Raw genomic sequence first — 25,143 nt, 5'->3', positions numbered from 1 at the left:
CATTAGAACAAAGAAACAAAAAAGACAGCTGAATACAGACTAGTGTTTTGTAAAGCTAAGTATCCCGGCCAAGGAAGAAAGAAACAAAAACTCTCAGTCGAAAGTGCAGGGAGAAAAAAACCTCTGGGGGTCCAAGTGCCAGTGGCTACCCACCTCTCCCGGACATACTAGATTAAATAAGAATTGTAAAGCAGTTTACAGTTAATAATTGAACATCTTGGAACGTTCTGCGCAGTAAGCGCGCAGCGCCTGAGAGAAGGAACATGCCGAACGCCTGTTCCAGCGTCACGATCATGTGACGTAGTTTAGGACCCGAAGTCCGAGCGGCTCCTCTTGTTTCTCCTAGGATGTTTTTGATGTGAGGAGCGGGCTGGGAAGATGTAGGCAGCATTTGGCCGCGGGCATTTCACACAAGCGGAGGCGTACTTTAACGTAAAATATTCTCATGAGTCTGTTTTCTTCATTAATCATAAGTGCTGGAGAGTGTTACCCGCGTTTCCCCCCAAAACTACAAGACAAAGAAAGACTGAGGGAACGCTTTCCCAGTTCCAGCTGGACATGGTTCGGGCCTAGAGAGCAGAGCTGAGGTAAGAATTAACTTTTACGTTTAGACAAGCCTTATAGTAGACTTAACAAAAAAGGTTTTTTTATTTAAGTTACGCAAGGAGTGTATACGACGTGTTTTGCTGGTGACCTGAATTAGCTAGCTAGGTAGCTGGTTCCTAGGTACCCTGGCTGGTAGGTGAAGCATCAGGTTGATTGAGACGGATATAATATATAAATGATATATATATTGTCTTGGTGGAAATTAATGCACGACGGAAATAAAGCGACTCAGCAGTGCTGGAGCTCAGGCACAGGACCAGCCTGAGAGGAGGAGTATTTTTTTAAGTCGGACACTGACTGTTTTTGTGCCCTTCGAACACGAGATGACTAAATCACTGAATTAATTTTTGTTAAAACAAACACCAGCGAATCATGCTGACCTGGGTTACTGGGTTCGATTCGACCCACCACTACAATTTACTATTCCTGAATTCTAATCGCCGTAAATTTTATTAAAGTAATCCAAGGTTTCCGGCGATACAACGAACGTAAAGGTCGTTGCGCACTCTTGTCGCCGTCGTTGTTGTTGTTAACTCACTCCGTCCCGTGTAGTTGTGTGTGTGTAACGTACGGTGTGTTTCGGAGGGGAGGTGTGATGACGTCCAGTCCGTGGCGGAGAGACTCCCGCGTGCGGGCAGACCGGTCTCTCCCGTTTCCGCGGTGTGACGTCACACTCTTTGTTCGCGTCCCCGGCACGACGGAGCCCGGTAACTCGGTCAGTTCGGTGACGCGGAGGGCAGCACGACTTCTGTCTTTACGTTCGGCCAAACGGCTTTTTCATGATTTATGTACAATACAAAATTATGAGCTGAAACACAGTCGAGTGTGTGTGTGTGTGTGTGTGTGTGTGTGTGTGTGTGTGTGTGTGTGTGTGTGTGCACGTGTACGAGCGATGACCTGTGATGGACAGCTTGTGACAACACACTGTTTATATACACACACACGTGCCGTCCCCCCCCCCCCCCCCCCTCGCTGGTTCTTGTGTTTATTTCTTGTTATTCTGATTGTCTAAAACCATAGTATGTAGTTATAGGCACAGAACCTATGAATATCATGGCACAGCATGTTGGGTGTAGTTTTATATGTTGGGTTTAACTAAGCCTTAGGGGTTTTATACAGAATAGTGATGAAGGTACAGTAGGAGAGGTGCAGCCAAAAAAAAGTACCATTAACCTTGAATCAGAATATAATCTGGGGTATTTTCAGAAGTCGTGGTAAAGTTGTAATCGGACAAGCAGTGGGTTAGGTGTTGGATTATTACAGTATTTACGCCATTGGCAAAGCAACTTCAGGTGTTAATTATGATTTAAAATGGTCTTAAAATGATTTACCCATTTATACAGCATTCCATTCTTACTGTATCAGTTTAGGCAAGTACCTTAAGGGTACTACAGCAGGAGCGCAATTAAAAAGTAGAAACCTTCAAATCGCAAGGTGACGACAGTATTACACAAGATGCTGCCCATATTCCTTTGCTGAGAATTTTAGATGGCTTGCTCAGTGTTCCTTGTAATGTTTGTACTAGTAAAGCACATTTTGAAGACCTTGACATGCGGTGAAATCCGTGATGCCCCGTTAGATAAGCTTCAGAAAGTGATCAAGGGGTTGTAAGGGTTCCTGGAGGCACAAAGGGATTCCTTTCAGCAGCACATCAGATATGTTCTGGCTTGTAATGGATCTGAGCTGTTTTTCAAGCTTCTTGTAAGTGCTGTGTTTGTTTTGTTTCACGTTTATTTGTTGCAACGTAACAGTAAGGGCCTACCTTGCATTCTGGATTCCAAAGGAGGGCTCGGGTGTGAGCGGCAGTGGACTGTGGAATGGAGATGTTCCACATTTTTCTGTGTTCTTTGGAAATGAAAACCAATATTAATGGAATTGCCACAATACAGGAATTATGTCCTGTTTTCAATAAGTACTTTGTGGACACCTTGGTGTAGCTGCAGCTGAACAGAGGGCTAAGCAGACAGTTGGATACGTTATCTCCATGATGTTAAGGCCTTCTTTTCTGAAATGCTGGGCAATAAGGGCCCCAGCTTTCTTAACTGGAAAAGGGTGGCGATGACATGATGATTCATTGTAGATTTTATAATAAAATGTGACACTGAAAGATTCAATAACTGCTTTGTACAGAGTCATGAATAGATTTATAGATAAGCAATTTCACTTGATTTTTACCAGAAATGGCTTCATAGAAGGCAGTGTGCTTCATGTTAGTCTTGATCTGTTGTAAATGACACTGGACAGGTATGACTGGACAGGATTGTGTTGGGCAGAAAAATGTTTCACTTTTTCAGTTTTGAGGTTTTTTTGCCTGTTTTTATGCATTGTTTTGACTAATGTGTAATTTAACACACACACACACATTTTCCGAACCAATTTATTAAAATGTTACTTAAAGGATCTACCTAAGGGTTTTTTAAAATTAATTTTTAAAATTGAAAACGGAGTTCACTACAAGGGCAATATGTATGTTAGTGTTTAGCCAGGGTGGCCATGTAGGACTAAGAAGTTAACACCTTCCAGAATTCATTTGTTATGCAGTTCAAATATTAACTTTTTTTAGTGTCATTAAATTTGAACACTTGAGTCCACTGCGGATTTGTGGAGGAAGCTAAAAGCAACAATAAAATACTTTTGTGCCATATATGTAAGAATTATTAACATATGTTCCATGTCTTTCTGAAAAGCTAAAATTGAGTTATGATTTAATGGTGGGGGACCTTCGGTTAATATTCTTAAATAGTTGAATTAATGTCTTTACAGTAATTTTGTATCATCACAGTGTAGATGTAGATCAGTTTTTTTAATGTAAAGTTTTGTTCTTTCTTCAATTTGTTATGGATTCTCTGTTACAGTCAACTCACTTTAACAACCGTGAACTTAAAAAAAAAAATGGCACATCTTACATCCTCTGAATGTGTAGCCTACTTTTAGGGCTGAGAATCATGTTGTTTTATAAACACGCAAACATAAAGACCAAATATTCGATTCTTGGCTGTTAAAATTTGTTGGCTGTGTTATAGTGGTTGGATGAACAGATCATACTTTTGTCCTGGACTTCAGCATCTTGAAAGAACAAAAAGAAACAGCATATTTAAGGAGCAAAACTGAACAGGCTGTGCATTACTCTGTTAAAATGTAGTGTGTTATGGGGGGGGTAATGCAGGCACAATGTGAACTGCAGGCACACTTTTTCAAGGTTTGAAGAAATGCTGCATAAGAAAAAGACGTCAAGTGTGACTTGCTTGATGAACATGGTCCAGAGGTACTTCTGCTGTAGGCTTCCACTTATGAGAATTAGTTGTTTCAAAGCAACACATTTTTAGTGTACAGTGCTTTAATTGTCAACACTCTTATGATGGGGAGCTTGTTGTTTGATTCTACCAGGGAATTGCATGACCTTAAAAGGACAGGTTAGTGTTGATCCCATAAAGGAGATAGATGTCCACTGTGGTTAAAAAAGGGGAGCTCAAGCCTTGTTGATTGCTGTCATGACAATGATGACACTGTAGGACCTGAGAAGGTGTCAGTCTTGTTTCATTTTAAGCTCAAAATATTAGACTATGGTGTGATTTTTCATTTTGAGTATGGTGCCTAGTATAGTATGAGCCAGGTACCTCTGACATACATATCACTTTTTTTTTCTTTTTTTTTCTTTTTTTTTTAAAAAAAAACCAGTTTCATAAAAGGCAGCACCTTGTGGAATGCACATGTACTTGCTATTCTGTGAAATGCTCAGCTGCATCCACTGCCTCAGCACCATCTATAATGTCCCACTGGACAGTCAAGGAGGGATATGATGGAGGAAGCCTTGTGTGGAGGCCCACCACAAAGTGCTCAGCTAAGCAGGGAGGGCAGAAGCTTCTGAAGCTGTAAAGATGTTGAGGTCAACATCAGCCATGTCTGAAGTGAAGTGTGTATTCCTAGTTCAAGAGTATGCAACACCTTTTATCATCTGCTGCTGTCTTGTGTAATATGATGCTACTCTTGATAATTACAAGTCCGTAATAGTGTCGGTGCTCAAATGTTGCTTAGCCAACTTGGGGACTAGATTACCATTAGCAATATGTCAGAATCAGAATCAGAACGAGCTTTATTGCCAAGTATGGTCACACATACAAGGAATTTGTCTTGGTGACAGAAACTTCCACAGCACAGACAAGATGACAGTGACAAGACACAGATGAGAAGATAGAATATGTGAATAAAGGATAAAAAAAAAATAAAAATATAAAGTACACAATATACAAAAAATAGTCACTAGACATTATATGTATGTACAGGTATGTTCTATACAAATGCAAGGGAATGTGATGCAGGAAATCATAACATTCATAAATGCTGCATTGTACACACAGATTCATAAGTCCAAACTGAAATTCACATTCCTCTCTAGTAACTGGTCGTGATATTGGGTTTGAATTTTGTCTACATCCGCAGCAGTGAACACGTGCCATAAATGCAACATGTATGATGTACAGCACTGGGTTTACTCATTAGAGCAGAAAGGGTGGATTACTTTTGTTGCTATTTAGAGTTGATGTCTCTCAGATAGCAAGGGTGTTCCAAAAATAACCTGTCCACCTGTTTAGTGGAAATGTGTTGACAATTTGGGCAAATGAAAAATCCTTGAGTTGTGCAGAGATCATCATGAAACTTGTTTGTATTTATTTTTTTGAATGCTTAAGTGAAGAAGTGAAAGCAACTGATGTTTTTTTTTCTTTTTCTTTATTATAAGTAATGGAGTGTAAAACTTGTTTAAAAAGTGAGCCTATGTTGAGCATTCCGCTTCGAGGAAGTGTGTGTAGTGAGACGCAACAGGTTGTTTTACAGTGGAAAAGTTCATCTGAAAGATAAGCAGTGGAGTAAATGGGCACAGTTTCAGATGTTATTGGGCTGTGAGCTGCTTGACACTGTTTGTTATTAAAAGCACAGAAGAACAAAAAGGCTGAAGTACAAAGAGCTGTTTTTTTTAATAAAGAGGAACTTGCTCTTTTCGTGGTAAACATAGTTAGCACTTCGGTTTAAGAACCTAAGAAATATTGGCTTTATGAAGCAAAATCCCAATCTTGTGTAACCTGAGACAGAACAAGTCTGATCTGATGTATGTAATGTAAATAGTTTGTTTTTGACGCAAAGCTTTTAAAGTCGTAATGTAACATTTAAAGGTAGCAAAAGCTGTACTTTGTCATGTCTGTATTGCACCTCTCAGTGTCAGTTGTTGCATCATCTCATTATGAAATAAGTGGTGTTGAATGTCATTTGTTTGTCTTCAGAACAGTTTGAAACCTGGAATGGCTCAACTGTGTGTAAGCATACCGTCCTTTTCCAGTTAGTAAGATTTCACCTTTATGGGAAAGCAAGATAAAACAGCACTATAAATCTGTATGTTCTAATGATTGGGTCTGTATTTGAAGCGGTTTTTCTTGAATGCGCTGTTGTATCGTCTAAATCACTTTGGAAAAAAGCATCTATGAAATGAGTAAATGTAAATGGTTAATCAAGAAAAGGTGATTTTTCAATGATAACTGGATAAAAGTTGGACAATTTCTGTAATGTTACTGTAACGAGCAAGTGAACCCATGGATGTAGTCACACTTTTTTCTGGCATCATGTTTAACATTTGAAGTTATTAACATTTTTGTGGTGTTATGGGTACATATTATACGCTGGATATTATACCAGTGTAATGTTTGTGACTATGGATTTACTATCTTTTTTTTTTTTTTTTTTTTTTTTTGCTGCTGTTTTTTTTCCAGATTGTAGCAATTCTTAAATTATTTTGACCTGGTTAAGGATAACATTCTTGTCAGTGTAGATAACTATCATCTAATTGCTTTATAATTAAGACTTTTTATGGGAATAGATTGAAAATGGAGGACTGTCCCTTTAAATAAGTTACTTGTGGCGTGCGTGCATGCATGCGTGTGCTGGGGGGGGACACTGGTTAACAGGGCTGTCTTCTAATCTTGACGTCACACGGAGGAGCGGCTCAGTGGGGTAAAATAACATGTCCTTTTATGGAAGGTTGGAGTGCTCTACCGTAGAAGAGGGGTTACTGCTGATTTGCAGTTAGCAATTTTTGGTATATGGTATCTGACAAATATGAAACCTGAAAAATGCATAGAGGTAAAACATGAATTTTAAAGGAGATTATTTTAATGTAATTTGTTTAAATGTACCTGTTGTATGCAGAGACCAGCTCTGAGAGCAGTGATCAGTCTCACTGCAATTTCCTTTATTATCCTTCATAATTTGTGGCATAAAAGAATGTTTTGTGGCTGCTTCTGTACCGATCACTGTGATGTGTATGAAAGGAAGACAGCTGACATTTTATAGGCTTTTTAGTTAACTGTCACCACCTCCTCCGCTCTTTAACCACAGAGGCCCCCTTTCAGCTCACCTTTAGCCCTTTGTCACAACAACCCTCTGGTGTTCGACTTAATGGTTTCTCCCTCTACCCAGCTGTATCCTCCCTTCGCGGAGTTGTTCTCTCAGCGTTTAGATAAAACTTTGATATTGATTCTTTAGTAAGTGCGCCTGTCAGTCTTATAAGCCGTCAGTATCCGTAGGTGATCTGATGAGAAAGTAAGAACAACATCATGAGGCCGTAACCTGCAGCTCCCTTGGCGTTTCACCAGATCTCTCCAGTGTTTAAAGTGCTTTGAGCAATGGCCTCTTGGATAGGGTAAGGAGCAGGACTTTCCTTCTACACTCTTTAAAGGGAAATACCATTTTCTTTGTTTGTTTGTTTTTTTTTTTTTTTTTAAATTTTTCGTAGCTGCCATATTCATGCCAGCACCATTTTGAACACCTTGATATGAGTTTGAGAGAATCTTTTCATGTAAAAATGTAGGGCTTTTTTGTATTTTTCAGGCGTATTGTTTATCGCCTGTGAGTTGTGCGAACATACCAGTAGTCTTTTTGTTCAAAGCATTTTGTCTTGGGCAAAGATCGTTTTGATGCTGGAGGGAACCGCTTATAACTGGATTCTCCAAAAGCCTGTAAAAGTACATTTAGGGTCAAGGAGCAACTTGACTATGGACTCCTTGGGTCTTGTTATAAAAACAAAAATATTTATGTGAACAGCAACATTTTATTTGTACTAAATGTGGAAATTACAGTAAGATGTTTTTTTGTTTTCAGAATGTTTTATAAAATGTTAAGTGGCCTTTTTACCTTATACTTACTCTGTTTTATGTAGAGCTGTCAAACATATAGCCAAAGAATTTAGAATGTACTAATGAAAGTACAATTTCAGTAATGTGATGTTTATATTATTTGTAATCCTTTTGTAGGTACCATTATTGGTGAAGTATTATTTTCTTATTCTGCTGTGTTAAAGTGGTCTTATTATGCTTGCGTTTACCACTTTTTTAAAGTAAAGGAACATTGCGAATAGGAGCGTTTTAAACTTTTTACTTAAACAGGTTTTCATGACTCCAATTCAGCCACTTCCACCTACCCACTCATCTGCTTATGTGTTGTTGAGCTTAGTTCAAAGGTTGTTGTTTTTTATATATATATATATATATATATATATATATACACACACACACACACAAAGCCCTAAGCATTTATAGTAACTTTTGATTCCCCCCCAATACTGAGTGTGAGTTCATCTCCCCTCACATTCGCTCCTTTACTTTTATTGACATCATCTTTTCCAGTATAGGTTTAGCATACACGAAAGTCAACCTTCTCTCATTAACAGAATCATGTCCAGCAGAATTCAAATGTTAATAGTAAAACTTTAATGTGCTGAATGCCTTTTAAACCACTGTTGGAAAACTTAGTTTGCAAAGGCTCCAGGTGCAGGAAGTGTTGAAGTTATGTTTTCAACAAGAACAAAAAATAAAGTCACTAGAAAGCTAGATTCAGTCATTAAAAGTAGGTTTGGCTAGAATGAAAATACATTTACATTTATTTATTTTGGTGATGCTTGTCTTCAAAGTGACTTAGAAGTTTAGGTTTACATGCTAAACTACTTTATTTACTCATTTGTACATCTGGGTGATTTTTACTGAAGTAATTTGGGGTAAGTACCTTGCTTGAGGGTACTACAGCAGGAGCTGGAATTCAAACCTGGGGTGCTTCAAATGGAAGGTGGTAGCTCCAACCACTAAATAAATCCAACATGGGACTCAAGGTGGGCTGGATCATTCATGTTCCAAGTGACTAATTGTCAGGTGAAACTAAAGCTGAATTACCATAAAATTAGTATGTGACTTATGTTAGCAATTAACATTACAGTTGCTGCCTGGTCAGTAAACATTATTGACACTGAGAGTTGGTCTGATGCTCAGAATTTAAATCGAATGTGACACAGAGCAGTCAAGCTCTCCACATAGCTACTCTTGTAATGTAAGCTGGTAAAAACTGTGGTATTTGACTAAGCAAGTCCACATGGAGAATAATAACTGCATCTGTATCTTTGTGTCTGTTGATGAAATGCATGTTTGTTTCCTCCAAGTCGAGGGTTGCTTTGAAGAAAAGTGTCTACTAAATGAATAAGTATAATATAAATGTCAGGAACCCAGTGTTGGAGTCCTGCACCTGAGATGGATTTCCTTATTAACCGAGCAGATCAGCATCGCTGAGGGAGACAATGATGTTGGTGATCTGATGGGAAGGTGGCAGCACAGTAGGCTGTCCATCTCCCATTCAGGAGATTGTAGATAGCAAAGGGGAAGAGAGTGCCTCTCCTTGGTGAGCTGGGATGGCTCGTGCACTCACCTTGGTCAACAAAAACGTGACGATCGCTGCCTTTAGGGTATTGTGAGTCCCTTAACTGCAGTGTTTACGACGTAGTTTAATGCACTGTTGGATAGATGACCTTTTCTTTCCTTCATAAAGTGCTTTATAGCATGTGAAGGTGTCATTGACTGTTTTTGACGCTTTAGTAAACAGTTCAGTATTGCGGACCGGTGACGCAAAACAGGCTAAAACCTTTTCCATCGACCCGAAACCTTCCACTCAAGGTAACTCCTGTTATTTACAGCTACCCTCTGCCGGCTGTAAAGGTGAAGCTTTGGCACATGATTTTAATTGGTTTCCAGCCCACATTTTCTGACAAATATGAAATACTTCTCAAAAAAAGTTTGTAGCAGAAAAATGTTCGTTACTCAGAAGTTTGTAGATCGGGGAGCAATGGCATCTTATTTATATTTTTCAGGTAGGTGGTGGTGTTCTAGTTCTTTAGATATACTGTAAGTGCGTACATTACAGCTCTATATGAACTATATTGTTATGTCCGTGATCTTGTCCGGATTAAAGCTCTGATTCAGTCCAGTCAAGGGAGTGACTAGTCTGAATGGTAACAAGTCATTAAATTTACAGGTCTTGGTGTAATGTAATCCCTAGAGTTTTATGCATGTTGATGCCAAAGCAATGGAACCATTAAGAAGGATGTGGCTGGCTACAGAGGAATGGTTTCCCAGAATGCAGTATAAGAGACTAACAACATGAAGCTTTAAATTTTTTTTTTTTTTTTTGGGGGGGGGGGAGCCTACCTGTTGCTTCGTAGAGTCATGTCTTCATAGCCTTAAGAGCATGACTGGGGACATCCTGCATACCCAGATGGCCGTCTCAGCTGCAGCTTCAGCTCGCCCTTGCTTTCAGCAGCTGGACACCTCAGGAGTCCTAGCTTTCGCTCTTTAATATCTTCACAGCTCTGTGCAAGCAGCATGGCGGCAGTTAACGCGTTTGGCTTTAAACATGCTGTTGTATATTTGCATGAGCAAATAATTTATAATGAGTTGTTAAATTGAAATATCCACTTGTGTGTGACGTGTGTAAGTGGAGGAAAACTGAACTTGTATTTATGCACCCGGTCTTTAGAGCACAGTAGAATGCACTCAGACAGAGCAGGAGTGTGGGACAGTCTTGATTTACTCCATTTCCAGTGATTACAGCTCAAGTCTTGTGTTGTTGATAAGTACGGAATGAGTTGGTCCACAATTGGGATTGCACAGAATTTTCTGGAGACATTTATATTCATGGTCAAACAATAGTTTTAATGTAGTTTGACATTAAGAGTTTAACACTCTTTATTTTTGTATTTATTATATGGGTTTATCAAGTTTTTACAGAGCCAACTGTAAAAACTTTTATGAATAAATCGAACATCTGTATTGTTAAGCTTTAATTGACTGTAACTTGGTTGTAATGGTGACTTTGGATTTACAGGCATACTTTTTGTCCCACCTGTCACATGTATTGCTTTTCAACAGTTTCCCGACTTATCGAATGGCATTTATTATCAAATTACTTTTCCAGTTTATTGAATTGCCTTGTCATTCTTATTAAATTTTTGTTTTTTTTTTTCCCCCCCTCAATTTTCATTTTATTTTTATACATTGTAAAGCTTGGTACTGGCTACCAGTTTTTTTTTTTTTTTTTTCTTTTTTCCATCCACACTTAGTGATGTGTGTCTCTGTTGTTAGCAACATGAACCGTGAAGACCGGAATGTTCTCCGTATGAAAGAAAGTGAAAGGCGAAATCAAGAAATCCAGCAGGGAGGAGAGGCCTTCCCAGCTAACTCTCCTCTCTTTCCTGAACCTTATAAAGTTGTAAGTTTCTTTTTGTTTTTTAATTTTTTAAAAAAAGTTCCATTATTTAGTGTTGGTTTTAGTTTTTTGGTTGCTATTTCTCTCACTTTGTATTCCTCACTTTGGTGATTCATGACAAACTATTGCAGCAGGTGAGTGTTTACACCTTGACATTTGTTCTTGTTTGATCGTATCAGGGGCAGTTGAGGTAAGTGCACTTTTTGGGGGTTGGGAGGTCAGTGTGGCAGCTGTAGATTTCCCGGTGAACAACCTATGCTGGCACATACACTTGCCATCCTGAAGCCTGAGCAGTAGTGTGTGCTGAACAGCCTGCATGGCAGCATCGCATGACCCAACAGCATGGCCTGATAGGGTCTTTCAGCTGTTGCAGATGAAACGAACATCTCCTTAGAACCGTCTCGTGTGCTCATTTATCTTTCACTTTTCATTAGTCTGTCACACTTGAGATTATCAAAACTTAGTATGTTTATTAGGATAAGAAATGAAAAAAACCTGTACTTGGGATTATCTTAGTGTTAAGTGGTATTTTTATTTTCCGATGTAAATTGATGTTTGTATTGATGGTCTTACATGTAATAGTCAAACAGCTTGTAGAAGTAGACTATAGGATTCTAGAGTTATCTTCCTAGTATTATATTAGCTGAGCAGTTTGTTACGATAATGCTGTGCTGAGTTTGTTTACATTACTAAAATAACATTTGACAGTTGAAGTTTCAGTTCTAGCCCATGGTAGTTTATTTGCCCCTGATTTCTCTTAAGGTTAAAAGTTCACTGATGTAGCTCTGCTGATCAGTACCGTGACTTTACTAAGCATTTTTTTGTTTTTCTGTAATGACTGTAGAATAGTTGTAGTCAAATTGTTCAAACTGATAAAATTTTCACATGATGTAAGGATGTATAAAAGCAGTGCTTAACAACACGTCACTATAACATATGCAATACTTTTTTTCTCAAAAAAATTTGTAGAAATTCTTGAACAGAAGTGAGGCAGATTTTTCCCTTCCTGCACTTCCCAAAACATTGTTTTAAAAAAAAAAAAAAAAAAAACTTTTCAGTCTGACTTCTTGCACTGGATTCTGTCTTCATGCTTTTTGAGATGCTGCTGAAATACAATTATTACTTTAACTCATTATAAGGGATTATTTAACTTGTACTCATGTTACGAACATCTGAATTTAAAATTTTATAAGCTGCAAATATTTCCAAGTTTATTTTTAATTCCAGTTTTTTTTTTTTTTTTTTTTTACTGTTTTCTGAGGTTTCTTTGTTGTGGAGGGAAAAATGGCCTATGTTTCTGTTTTCCACCATTACAGGCTAAAAAAAAAAATGTATTCGGTTACAAGAAAGATTCCAACGGCACTGTCGTGGATGGGGAAGCAGGCAGCTTCTGAGACCGATTTCAGGATTTTTTAAAAATTCTACACTTTTACAGAAACTGCATAGCAAATAATTAGAACTATCTGTCTGTTATACTTTCTAATTGCAAACCAAGAGTGACCGGATATTGGCAAAAATGTTTGTGCTGAATCATTCCCTTCCCTGTTTCTAGTTCTGTTGTGTCCCGTGTGGCAAAAAAAAACATGTGCAGGAGTAACAGTTCTGTCTTGCATGTGCAAAGCAGAACAATGACTAGGAGGCTGTGGAGATGGTTTATTTTTTATTTTCAGTCATACTAAAGAAGACAAGTTTTAATGTTTCATGTCAATAAAAGATGATAAAATAAGATGGTATGTTTTTAATACTATCTGACCCATGAATAAATCAAGGGAATAAACTATGTTATTAAAATTGTATTGATGGTGGCGTAGTGGGTTGAGGTACAAACTGAGTTTCCAAATTACAAAGAAGTTTTTCTGTCCCAACGGTGTCTGTAAGATAGGTACAAGTATGCTTAATATTGATTATTTGTCATGTCTTTAAGTTTTCTGGATCTCAGAACAAGCAGCTAATCGACAAAATACCTATCCTACCCCAAGAATTGTATAGTTGTTATTTTCCACCAGTTAGCCTGTTGTTAGAACAAACTGGTTTCAAGCTTGCATATATTGTGGAGTTTTTAAATTTAACAATTTGAGTTCAGTGGCTGTCTTATTGTACAAAGTTTGTAAGGTCCTGAAGATTACCTGCCTTGTCCAGAAACACTCATGATATTTATGAATGTTTGGTTTAATGAAAGCAAATATTTGTAATACTGACAGAAGCAAACATTTTTACAAGGTTTCTTCCAAAGGCAAACTTTTTTTGATGCAACAAAGTAAGGCAGTTGTGTTCCTTAACATTTTTTCTTTTTTTTTTTTAAGAAAAAAAATCTTTGTTTAATTCTCCATTACTCTTTTTCAACCCCTTTGCAGTCAAGCAAAGAAGACAAACTTTCCAGTCGTATTCAAAGCATGCTGGGAAATTATGACGAGATGAAGGAAGTGATTGGAGAGTCTGCACGATCCAAGCCCAGCATCATCCCTAAAGGCCAGGGCTCCTCGTCTACCGACGAGAGGCCGCTGTTTAGTAGCAGCAGCGGCAACCAGAGTAGCAAATGGACCCCAGTGGGCTCTGCCCCCAGCACCTCATCCTCACAGCCACAGAAGCGCTCAAGCGCGCAGGGGAGTAACCACAGTAGCAGCAGCCAGCGCAGTGCCGCTGCCAGCAGCAGCAGCAGTAGCAGTAGCAGCAGCAACCAAAGACACGAGCGAGACCACAGCAGCAGTGGCAAGAGGTCTGGTAAACACACTTTGGAGCATGCCAAGGCTCACACATCCAGTCCAGCCAAAGGTTCCCAGGGCTCCAGCCATAGTCGATCACACGCGCCTGACCACCAGAGCAAGGAGCGCTACCGGCCCAAGTCACCACGGGAGCATGAAGCTAGCTGGGACTCGCCCTCTCGCATGCAGCCCTCGTTCTCCAGTGGCCAGCATTCGGGCCAGGCCTTCCCACCATCACTCATGTCCAAGTCAGGCCCTATGCCGCAGAAACCCACTGCCTATGTGCGGCCCATGGATGGTCAGGAAGTGCAGGAGCCGAAGGCCTCTTCGGATGGTTACAGCAGCCAGTCGCACAGCAGCGGCATAGGAGAGATGAAGTCTGGTGGCAAGGCCTCCCTTTCCAAACTCAAGATCCCCTCCCAGCCTCTGGAGGTACATCTACCCTGCTGTTTCATGAGCACTTTGTTGATGCAGCTTTCACACATTCATTAAATTTATTCAGTTCAGAATTTTTATAAATACTTTTAAGGAACTGAGCCAAATGCTGTATGACGTATCTTGAGTATATATGCTTGCCTGCTGTCATAATCATGTTTGCTGGAAAAACTGAACTGTATACTGATTAATATGGGGATTTAAAAATGTTAATTTTATTGTTTCAGGCTTCAATATCTGGAGATTCTAATTGCGTAGATGAAATTCTAAAGGTGAGGTCGTACGAAGGTTTGCATATTTTACGTTCTCATCTGACTTTTTGGATACTTTTAGTGGTGAGCCTTGCTTACTAAACAAATTTCTTATTAAAATTGGAATAAACTTGTTTTATATAATTAATTGTATGAAACTGAACATTTATAGATGTAGAACCTTCATTTAATTTAAGACATTTAATCTTTTGCAGGAGATGACTCAGTCGTGGCCTCCTCCTTTGACAGCCATTCACACCCCATGCAAAACAGAACCTTCAAAATTTCCTTTCCCCTCAAAGGTCAGTGTAAAAGACTTTCAGTAGGGATGTGATTTTAAAATATAAGCTGTGATGGTAAAACATTTGAAATTGGTCCAGCATTGCAGCATTTTGTGGGATAAACAAGATGTTTTAACTATGTTTTTTTTGTTTAGGACACACAGCACCTGAGTTTCCCTAGTGGAGGACACAGTAAGTTTCCTTTGACAGCAGCATAATTCTATAATACAAGAAACGGTCCAAAATACATTTTGTAGCAGTCTTCTTTTAAGTGGATTCCTTTAAGTCCATGTTAGAAATCACATGGCCCTTTACATCCTGTTCCATGTTATTTACCTTCTAGTACACATTTTCCCTTGTCAGTGTTTCAGTTGAAACACATTTTCACCATACCAGATGAATAGTGGCTCTTCTTTTCACAAATATTTTAGCTCTGTTCAGTAACACTGTGTTACCCTTGGCTGTACCATTCTGTGGATTAATTGCTCAGGAGTTTCCTTCCTCTGTCTTTCTTTGATCCTTTCAGAGAAGTACAGTTCTGCAAAAACATCTTCAATGGCCAGTCACCCGCCCAAAGCTTGTGACGGGGAGCAAGCTACGTAAGTTCTCCTTTTTGTGTGAGCTCAGAGAAAAGATCCACTTCCATTTTATGTTTTTTTTTATTATAGGGTCATTTTAATAGATTCTCAGAGTCCTGTCTTTCCATGTTTTTAAAATATAGTTTTAAACCACTTCTAAACTGGTAATATGTTGAATGAATAAATTATTGTAAAAGATTATCACCACATTTGCTGAGATTTCAGCTCTACAACCAAACTTTTAACTTTTTGTAGCAGGCACTGCAGGTTTTATAAAGTGCAGTTTGTCTGTTTCAGTGTGCTGGAAGATGACTTAAAACTAAGCAGCAGTGAGGACAGCGATGGGGAACAGGATTCCGGTAAAACTGCATCAAGAAATGCATCAGCAAGGTATTTCCCACATTTAAAGATTTTCTAACATTTTGACATTGTATTTTCTATGAGATGTATGTCACATTGGAGAAAAGCATCTGTTAAATGAATAAATGTAAATGTAAACACTCATGAAGTTTAAGATGTTAGTTTCGTCCATTTATTTTCTCTTGAATTTTATTCCACTGTGTCAGCATTAGTCTCTTAGAATATATGTCTTAGATTGCTTTTAAGCTGAGCGTGCAAATATATTTTTAGGGACAGCTGGTAGTGTAGTGGTTAGAGATGGTGCCTTTGGACCCAAATGTCAAAGGTTCAAATCTCACCTCTGGCTCTAGTACCCTTGAGCAAGGTACTTACCCTAAATTGCTCCGGTAAAAATTACCCTGCTGTACAAACTGTAGGTAGATTAACACTGCAAGTTGATTTGGAGAAAAGCGTTAGATGAATTTCAATGTAAACTTTATACATTGCTCTGTTAGTTTTAAACAGTAGGGAAAAGGTGCATATTAAAATTACCACAGTACAGCTAAGGCAATGTGTGACATGTTTTCCTCTGAATAGTCAGCACTTAAATCAAGCATCAGCATGTGCTGTACCGCACCACTTGTAGTTCTTACACCCTGACTTGTGTGCGTTCATTCCACAGCCATCACAGTGAGACAGCAGAGCACTCGCGCGATGACTCAAGCAGCCACAGTGGCTCGGAGAGCAGCTCCGGCTCGGACAGTGAGAGTGAGAGCAGCTCCAGTGACAGCGAGGCCACGGAGCCCCCCCGCCCTGCATCCCCCGAGGTAGGCTTATCACGGTGTTTTTGTTTGACTGAGTTTATGTCTTGTCTTTAAGATTTATTACGCTATTAGATGGTGGTGAGATGTGTAGCTTGTAGGGTCTATAGCTTGATTTTGTTTGTGGTTCTCGCTGTGGAATATTTCCATTGATATTTTGGCTAAATTTTTGAAAACTTTGACTTATGAATTTGTAAGAATTTTTAAGACGGATTGTATTTTACGAGTTCATGAGAAAGTAGAAATGTATTTCAGGGAATGTTTTTATTTAAATACTGTAAAGTCTGAATTACTTAATGACTTAAGTCGTCTTCTGGTTGGACTGGTGAATTTCAGCAATGTATAAACCATTTTAGCTGTTTAATTTTTGGCGCATAGGCTTCAGAACAAAGTTCATAGGTGGTAAATATCTAGATGGTCTTCCTAAGCTTTGTTTTTTGTGCACAAATAAATGTGTTGTTTATTTTTATTTCTCAGCCTGAGCCACCAATGGCTAACAAGTGGCAGCTGGACAACTGGCTTCATAAAGTCAACAAGTTTTCACCGGCTTCCCCAGTCGAAAGCAATTTGCCCACCAAATATAAGAAAGAGAGTCGGGAACCAAGCTCAGGCAGGGGCTACAATGGCCAGGGAGGCTCCAAAGACTCAAGTGCTTCTGGCCCAGGACGGGACCTGCGAGCTGCCCCAAAGGCCTCAGAGAGCGGACGGGGCCGGCAGAAATCCCCCGCTCAGAGTGATGCCACTGGAGTCACCCCGCGTCGTACCATAGGCAAGAAACAACCTAAAAAGCCAGAAAAGCCCCCTGTGGTGGAAGGTGGCCTGAAGGTGGAAAGCGAGCCTGCTATGGAAGTCCAGCCCACTAGGCCTATGGCAGCTACCAAGGGACCCCGAAAGTCCAGTGCCAGGAAGGAGCCCAGGTCCTCACCCCGGCAAACTGCAGACGAGCGCAAGCGCAGGACCCCTGGCAAAACTTCCCACAAGTCCCAGGAGTGTCTGCCCACAGACTCGTCATCCTCAGATGCAGAGGAAAATGACAGTGCCCCCTCCTTGTCTCAGACACCCAAATATACAGAAGGTGTCAGGACTCCTATGTGCATCTTCTCTCCTATGGAAGAGAAGGAATTGCTCTCTCCGCTCAGTGACCCTGAAGACCGATTCCCTGTCAGGCAGGTTCTTTTGGTCAAGATTGATCTCAGTTTGCTTTTACGTGTTCCGGGGAGGCCCTACAAGGAGCTTGAGCAGCCTAAAATTGACCGTAGTAGTGTTGCCACTGAGAAGGATGGGAAAGATGTCCAAAAGCAGTCAAATGAGAAAGTCCCCAGCAAAAGCAAAAGGAAACACAAGGTGTATATTCATGTCTGGCTTTTCTGTTGATTTTAATTCTTCTAAGGAGACTGTTACCTTTTTCATAGTATCACAGTAAAGCTGATGTGCATAATCTGTGAAACTGTCCATTTTCCCATTTTTAATAGCAGAATGTGTGGCAGAGTTGCACATCACCACATGTAGCTTTGTGTTGTGCTGAATCTAGAATGAGGATGAGGAGAAGAGTGTCACCAAGAGGACTAGACTAGAGGACAAGAGCTCATCTCATCACAAAAGCAGCAGCAAAGAGTAAGTGTTTCCAGCAATTTTTGAATTATTCAGTTTAAAGGTGTGGGCCGATCATGTCAAGATTATGACAGTCAATCCAATGTTTTCGTCCGCAAACTAAGGTCATCCAAGAGAGACGGGGAAAGGGAGAAAGAGCCTGTCCCGTTGCCATCGCCAGTGGGCTCCCAAAAGACGCCCAATGGAGAGCATCAGAACCGCAAGCGCAGGGCCAGCCAGTCCTCTGCCTCCATATACAGCAGTGGCAGCAGTGGTAAGGACAGTGGCCGCAGCACCAAGACTGGGAGCTCCTCTAAGCACCGGAAGGCTGAGGACAAGCCGGCCCGGAGCGCTAAGGAATGCAAGGTGTTTATGCTCAGCATTGCATACTCACACAATTCTATTCTCGGCTCTCTCCGCTGTGCTTTAGTCCAGCGCTTGCTTGTTTTCACTGTCATGCTTTAAACTTGCCAGCAGATTTTTCAGAGTCACAGTTGGGTTCATATAGTCCAATGCAGTGACTTTCAGTGCAGGCCCTAGTGTACTGCTGTTTGTGCTGGGTTTTGCTGCAGCTGGTCCCTCAAACTGTTAGTTGAGCATTTTTCTTTGAAATCATATATGTTATTCAAGTTGACAAAACCATATGAGACTTAGCACTGATGTTATTCTGCAACGGTAAATCATACTGATGGACTTCCAACATGTTTTCCCCAACAAATATTCTTCATTTTATATTATAAATAATTTTCTTGTTTCAAAGTACTCAGGGTCAATGGTTCTTCCTGTAACTTCCAGCGTGTTTGTTCTCTGTAGGACAAGGTGTCAAAGACGGCCGACGCACACACCGCAGCCCAGTCCCTCTCTTTGGAAAGCACAAAGTCACAAAGATCAAAACTCACTTTCGAAGACAGGTGTGGGGGAGGAGCAGCAGGGTTAATAATCCACACAGCATGTGAAGCTGGTTTCATCAGATTGCCTTTGAAGCTAAATCCTGGGCCACAGGGCCTGTGTCCAAGTGCAAAGCCAAGATTATGGCATTTAAATAGTGAAAACACAGGAGGATGCTCATCCATGATCATGCCATGATAAATCCTAAGCTGTCCCATGCTGTGCTGGTGATTATTTTGAAGTTTTTATAAATCTTATGACCATTTGAAAAAATCTAGAGATGTTTTAATATAGCCGATTTCCTGCTAAGACGGGTTGAGGTAACATGAACTGAAATCTTAAAATGTGTTACAGGGTGCATTCTGCTGATTACTACCTACAGGAAGCCAAGAAACTGAAACACAACGCAGATGCACTGGTAAGACAAGATGCAGAAAATCAGTGTCTCACCACAAAGCCTATAATACATTAAAACAGGTCAAATTATTTTCTTTGAGGTGAATTGGTCAGGAAAGATGATCTTTCTGTGATTTTAAAGACATGGCCCTCTTGCTCCGTGTTTGGCTGTAATCACTGGTGAATCGGGAAAATTTGGCTTTTAATGTTTACGCAGATCGATTTGACTGTTGTGCTCCCTTGTATTTAAGCTGTTAAATTCAGTTTTATTGATTAAATTCTCTGTTTTTATAATGGGGTGAGACATTCCACCCATTATGATTCAATCCAAAACTATATCAGTTGGGTTGCACCAATGTTTGACCTTTGTGTAACCAGCCTGGTAGGAGCTTCCATGGATGAGGACATACTGGTCCTTGTGATTTCTTAAACACACCCCCCACCCCCACCCCCCCTTGTGGCAGATGGACAGGTTTGAAAAAGCAGTGTACTACCTGGATGCTGTCGTGTCCTTCATCGAGTGTGGCAATGCACTGGAGAGAAGTGCTCAGGAGGCCAAATCCCCATTTCCGATGTATGCGGAGACCGTGGAGCTCATCAAGTAAGTCACTTCACTAGATTTATTATTGATTTACAGTGATAATTTACATTCTACATTTCGTTGTAAAATATGGTTTCCTTTTTGTTTTGCTTACTACTGCGCCATGTTTTCCAAACTACAATGCTTTAGCATTGGCCCAGTGGATCATTTTGAAGAGTACAATTTCTTCAGTAGCCTAATGTCAGACTTTTGTCTGTTTGGGAAACACTGGTTTTTGCATTCTGAGTAGATTTTATTGTGCTTATCGGATGTTCTCTAGATAACCTACTGTAAAACTCTGGGCACATGAATAGCTTCTTATATGCAGATGAGGCCTGTTTTTGGTCGACACCCTGTATGACGAAAGTGTGACAGTGCTGTTTTCCATTTTTAATTTCAGGTACACAATGAAATTGAAGAGCTATATGGCTCCAGATGCTACATCAGCAGACAAAAGACTAGCAGTGCTCTGGTTGGTGTCCTCTTTCTACTCGGTTGCTACTAAAACCTACTGACAAAGTCTGATTGCTGTGGTGAGAGCCTTTTTTAATTCACATTAATATGTGTTATGGGTTCCTTTCTCCCTCCCAGTCTTCGGTGTCAGTCGCTCCTCTACTTGCGGTTGTTCAAACTGAGAAAAGAAAGTGCACTGAAATATTCCAAAACTCTCACAGAACACTTGAAGGTGGGTTTGCCTGTCAATTTGAAATCACTTTCTAGCTACTTTAGTGACTGGAAACTTGAGGAGATGCAATGTTGACACAGTTGCCATTATTAACATCTCTGATCAAATTAGAAATAAATGTTTTCCTCTTGTGAATATTAACTCCGTGCTGTTGTCCTCCTAGAATTCTATAAACAGCACACAAGCTCCTTCACCTGGAATGGGAAGGTAAGATACTGACAGACAGACTGTCAAAGATTTATCACCTTTATACAGTAGAACTGTGTGCCGTTTTTGTCTTATACACTTGGATCACTGCTTAAAAACACAATTGTGACTGTAGCTCTTGTTCATGAATTCAACCACTGAGTCACAATCAAAAGCTTTAATCAAATGTCCCTTAATTATTGGTTATGCTGTGTTTTTTTAATTATAAAACCATACTATATGAATTAAGTATGATGTATTAAACTTATTGTAAGTCATTTATTTATGCTGTTTTCATGAAATGCTTGTGAAGCATAACTTTTTGTTCCTCTAAAATGGAAACGTGCTTGAGACAGGGCACAGCATAGATTGCAGAACTTCTTTTATTGGCTTGAAGCAACATTAAATTATCTGTACTGTAAAGTGACTAAAAATTAGGGGGGGGGAAGCATCATTTCCACACCCTCATATTCACTGTGTTGTCTTCTGCTTTTATACATAGACAATTGTGCCATGTTTCTGACCCACATTAGATGGTGTAAGCGTGTCATGGAGGGCAGTATAGGGAGAACATATTTAAAACTTTGACGTAAATTACTGCCTACATGTCTTTATTTGTGACTGAGGGCACAACTGAACTGTCAACAAGGATAGGAGCGATTCGTGACACAAGCACATGTAAGATTCTTCAGCATCTGGGCACTTTGTATAGATAATAAAGATAATATCTAAATCAAAGAAGCATAATAAAGTCTTTCCTCACCTTACAAGGCAATGCATTCCAGAAAAACCCTTTGCAATGGAAACTTTCATGACTAAGAAATTTCCCAGTGGTAAACGATTTTATGCTTTTCCTGACCCTAAAACTGACACTCGGTTATGCCTAAATATCAAAAAATCCCACTGAAATGGACACAGTTACTTTAGTAGTTATTATAGCACAACATAACAAGGCAGTATCACTTAACTACTCTAATACTGTATGGCTTGTATTATTATTATTCTTCAGGGGCTGCACAGCTCTGCTTGAATTCAATTCAATCTGTAGGGAGTTTGCATATTCTTTGCATGTTTGTGGGGGTTTTCCCTCAAAAAACATGTTTCAGGTGACCTGTTTACTCTTAATTGTTGATGGCGTGTGTGTGGATGCACGTGTTTGCATCTGTGCATGGCACATGCGTGCGCGCTCGTGCGTGTTTCCTTTCTTATAACAGCACAACTGGGAGGGTAAGTGGGGAAATGCTGACGAAACACGTGTTCACGGTAACGGCCGTCGGGCATGCTGTGGTGCGCGTGCCTCATATGTTAGCATAAAGGAGCCTTTGACAGATGAAACAGGATATTTTTCACGTGAAGTCACTATTGCAGCACAAGTGCTTTTCGTAATTGCTAAAGAATTTTTTTACACAAATAGGAAAGTGGTGTTAAATGGCATTCTTTCTTAAACGTGAGTTTTTGTAAGTTGCACATTTGTATCTTGTGCAATGTTTAACAGACACATACCACTACTTATTGTCTGAGTAGTTTCTGTAAAACTGTCAAATATAGCTATAACCAAAAATGCATGCAGACTGGAATGGATCCTGTAAAGGTGCTCTCTCTGTAATACCTATGAACAAGGTCTTTACCCAAAAAATTGTTCCAGTAAAATGTACCCAACTGTATAAATGGGTAAATTGTATGTACGGGCAGTCCCTGGATTATGAACAAGTCCCTTCCGAAGTCTGTCCTTAAGTTGGATTTGTATGTAAGTGGGAACAGTTATGTACGGTTCGTGTCTAACGTCAGTTTATCAAATGTTTTTCTTAGTATATAGTCTACCTTTCTATGCATAAAAACATTAAAGAAACACTTCCAGATACACAAACACATTTTTAACATAGTACAGTATTAACAGTAATAAATGTAACTACAGTATTTGTGATGGAGACAGGGAAAACAAAAAAAAAATTAAAGCCACCTACAGTAACACATGGACACTTAACAGCAATATGGTCCGACTGAAAAGAACAAAGTCTTTGTCCTACCTCGGGCCCATGAGCCGACAAACTGCTGTAGACACGCAATGTTTTCATGCGCGTTGCAAAGTAGCACTGTTTGTTATTACGGACCATTGTAAGAAACTCGAATTTTTAATATAATAGGCTTTACTGGGGTTGGTTCATAACTACGGGTTGTGCGCAAGTCAGACGTTTGTATTCGGAGGACTGCCTTATCTTAACACTAAGTCGCTTTAGAGAAAAGTATCAGCTAAATGAATAAATGTATTCTGAGTGCATTTTACTGCTAACTAACGGTGGCAAACAAATGTGGGCATTTTCATTCTGTTGTAGGAAAATGCTAGAAACAACATGCCTTTGAAACGTTTGTCTGAAAATTTGTAACTCGTTTGTAACAAAGTACCTGTGTGTTTTTTTTAATTAAAATTCCGAGAAGATGATGACAGTGACTTTACTGTTAAGTATATTATTATTCCTTTATTTTTTCATATCTGGCAATCTTTGTGCAGATGGTGTCTTCCTGTACTTACACATTTACTACTGCTTTTATTAATGCACCTCATGTTTATGTTGATTGAATGTCCTCCTTCGTTCTTTCTTCTTACTGTCAGAACTAAGTCTAAATATAGTGATGGTGAACAGACATTACTCAACAGAGCCAGTCTAGACATCTTATTCCCTTTACTCCCCCACAGCAAAGCAGCAGGTATGCCGTCCCCTGTGTCGCCTAAGCTTTCTCCGGGCAGCACGGGAGGTCACTCCTCTGTGGCATCCAGTGCCAGCGGCAGCACCTCTGTGGCCATTCCGCAGCGCATCCACCAGATGGCCGCCAGCTACGTGCAGGTCACCTCCAATTTCCTCTATGCCACCGAGGTGTGGGATCAGGCAGAGCAGGTGGCTAGAGAACAAAAAGGTACCCACCCCCTTCACCGCTCCCTCGTATCACACTGGGTCATTCTTCTGCTGACACTCCGGATTTTGCTCTTTTCCAGAGTTCTTTGCTGAGCTAGACAAGGCGATGACCCCGCTGATCTTCAACACCAGCAGCATGACTGACCTGGTACGCTACACGCGGCAAGGTCTGCACTGGCTGCGGCTGGATGCCAAACTCGTCTCCTAGAGGCTAAGCATCAGTCCCCAGCAGTTTTCAGCCGACCCTCCTTTGTTCCAAACGCATATGAGTATCTGCCTCAGACCTCAAGTGCACCTGTAACACTGTGCTCTTTTTTTTTTTTTTTTTTTTTTTTTTTGTATGTTTGCCAGAACCACTGAACCATTTAAAATATTAACACTGGGGAATTCCCAATCTACAGTTTATCTGGTATTTTAAATCCTCTTTTTAAGGAAAAAGAAAAGGTTTTCCTGTTTAGTCCAAACAAAGCCATCGCTTTATAATTTTCACCGAAAGATTTTCTTTTTTTTTTTTTTTTATAGGCTATTAGTGATTTTGTTTGTGACCTTTGTTTTTAAATGAGATGTACCTCTTTTTAACCAAAGGTGCTTTAAATTTAAGATAGGGTTTTTCTTTTTATATGCTGTTTTTTGTGCCTTGTATTTAACACAGGAAGTTTGTACTGCATTTTTATTACATTTTGTGAGCAAATGTGGTCTTTTACATGCATACTGAGCTATGGAGGTTCAGTAGCTGTAGCAGAAGCTAGAGTGGTGCGTAAAGCTCATAAGTTAAGGGTTTCTCTTGGTGCATGTACTACGAGCAGGATTGGTTGTTCCGGAAGCTGATTTACCCGCCTAACTGGTTTTTCCGGTGACCTCGCTGCCCTTTAGCGCTGCTGAGACAGACACCAACAGCAACCTGTTTCCATTACGAAGAAAGGATATATCAACAACTCGCGCTCATGCCAGGCCAGCCAATTTGCTGTACCTCGCATGGACGCTAAAAAGTGGAGCCACGTATGCCCAACTACTGTCTTATTTCAGCAAAAAAAGTCTTTAAACATTACAAGGACATTAAGTAAATTTTACTGAGGTATATTTCACTTTTACCGTTTTGCATATTTTTGTTTTAGTCTGTGGCCTTCCAGTATTTAGTTACTGCTGCTTTCACACACTTTATAAAGACTCACCTGAGCTTGGATCATGGTATGTCTTTACCTGACAACGCAGCCTGGATGGAAAATGCAAATCTCATTGCACATTATTTCTGCAGAGTATTATTTGAAGCGCTAGTATAAAACCATCTTTGAGTCAGAAATATATGCAGTCAAGTCTAATCTTT

The 25,143-nt window shown here is 39.9% G+C and overlaps 1 protein-coding gene across 4 annotated transcripts; it reads left to right on the top strand.

Moving 5' to 3' along the window:
• The first annotated feature begins 318 nt into the window (after positions 1 to 318).
• Positions 319 to 24,151, top strand: LOC108934430 (AF4/FMR2 family member 4-like). 4 transcript variants are annotated; one of them, XM_029251152.1, is made up of 20 exons: positions 319 to 587; positions 11,052 to 11,178; positions 13,530 to 14,309; positions 14,540 to 14,584; positions 14,779 to 14,865; positions 15,000 to 15,036; positions 15,371 to 15,443; positions 15,720 to 15,812; positions 16,444 to 16,588; positions 17,060 to 17,926; positions 18,114 to 18,196; positions 18,298 to 18,538; positions 18,986 to 19,083; positions 19,415 to 19,478; positions 19,921 to 20,057; positions 20,437 to 20,508; positions 20,628 to 20,721; positions 20,885 to 20,928; positions 23,603 to 23,820; positions 23,900 to 24,151. In XM_029251152.1, the coding sequence occupies exons 2-20, from the start codon at positions 11,056 to 11,058 to the stop codon at positions 24,025 to 24,027; spliced, it is 3,429 nt and encodes a 1,142-aa protein (XP_029106985.1). In that variant the 5' UTR covers positions 319 to 587; positions 11,052 to 11,055; the 3' UTR covers positions 24,028 to 24,151. The 4 variants fall into 4 exon arrangements, with proteins under 4 accessions (XP_029106985.1, XP_029106986.1, XP_018607757.2 ...); XM_018752241.2 differs by lacking the exon at positions 319 to 587 and adding an exon at positions 7,110 to 7,294; XM_029251153.1 differs by lacking the exon at positions 11,052 to 11,178.
• Positions 24,152 to 25,143: the final 992 nt, after the last annotated feature.

The sequence above is a fragment of the Scleropages formosus genome, chromosome 4, assembly GCF_900964775.1.
Source record: "Scleropages formosus chromosome 4, fSclFor1.1, whole genome shotgun sequence".
NCBI classification, from domain to species: domain Eukaryota; kingdom Metazoa; phylum Chordata; class Actinopteri; order Osteoglossiformes; family Osteoglossidae; genus Scleropages; species Scleropages formosus.
Note: the sequence above shows the minus strand (reverse complement) of the source record. Positions and strands in the feature narration are given on the sequence as shown.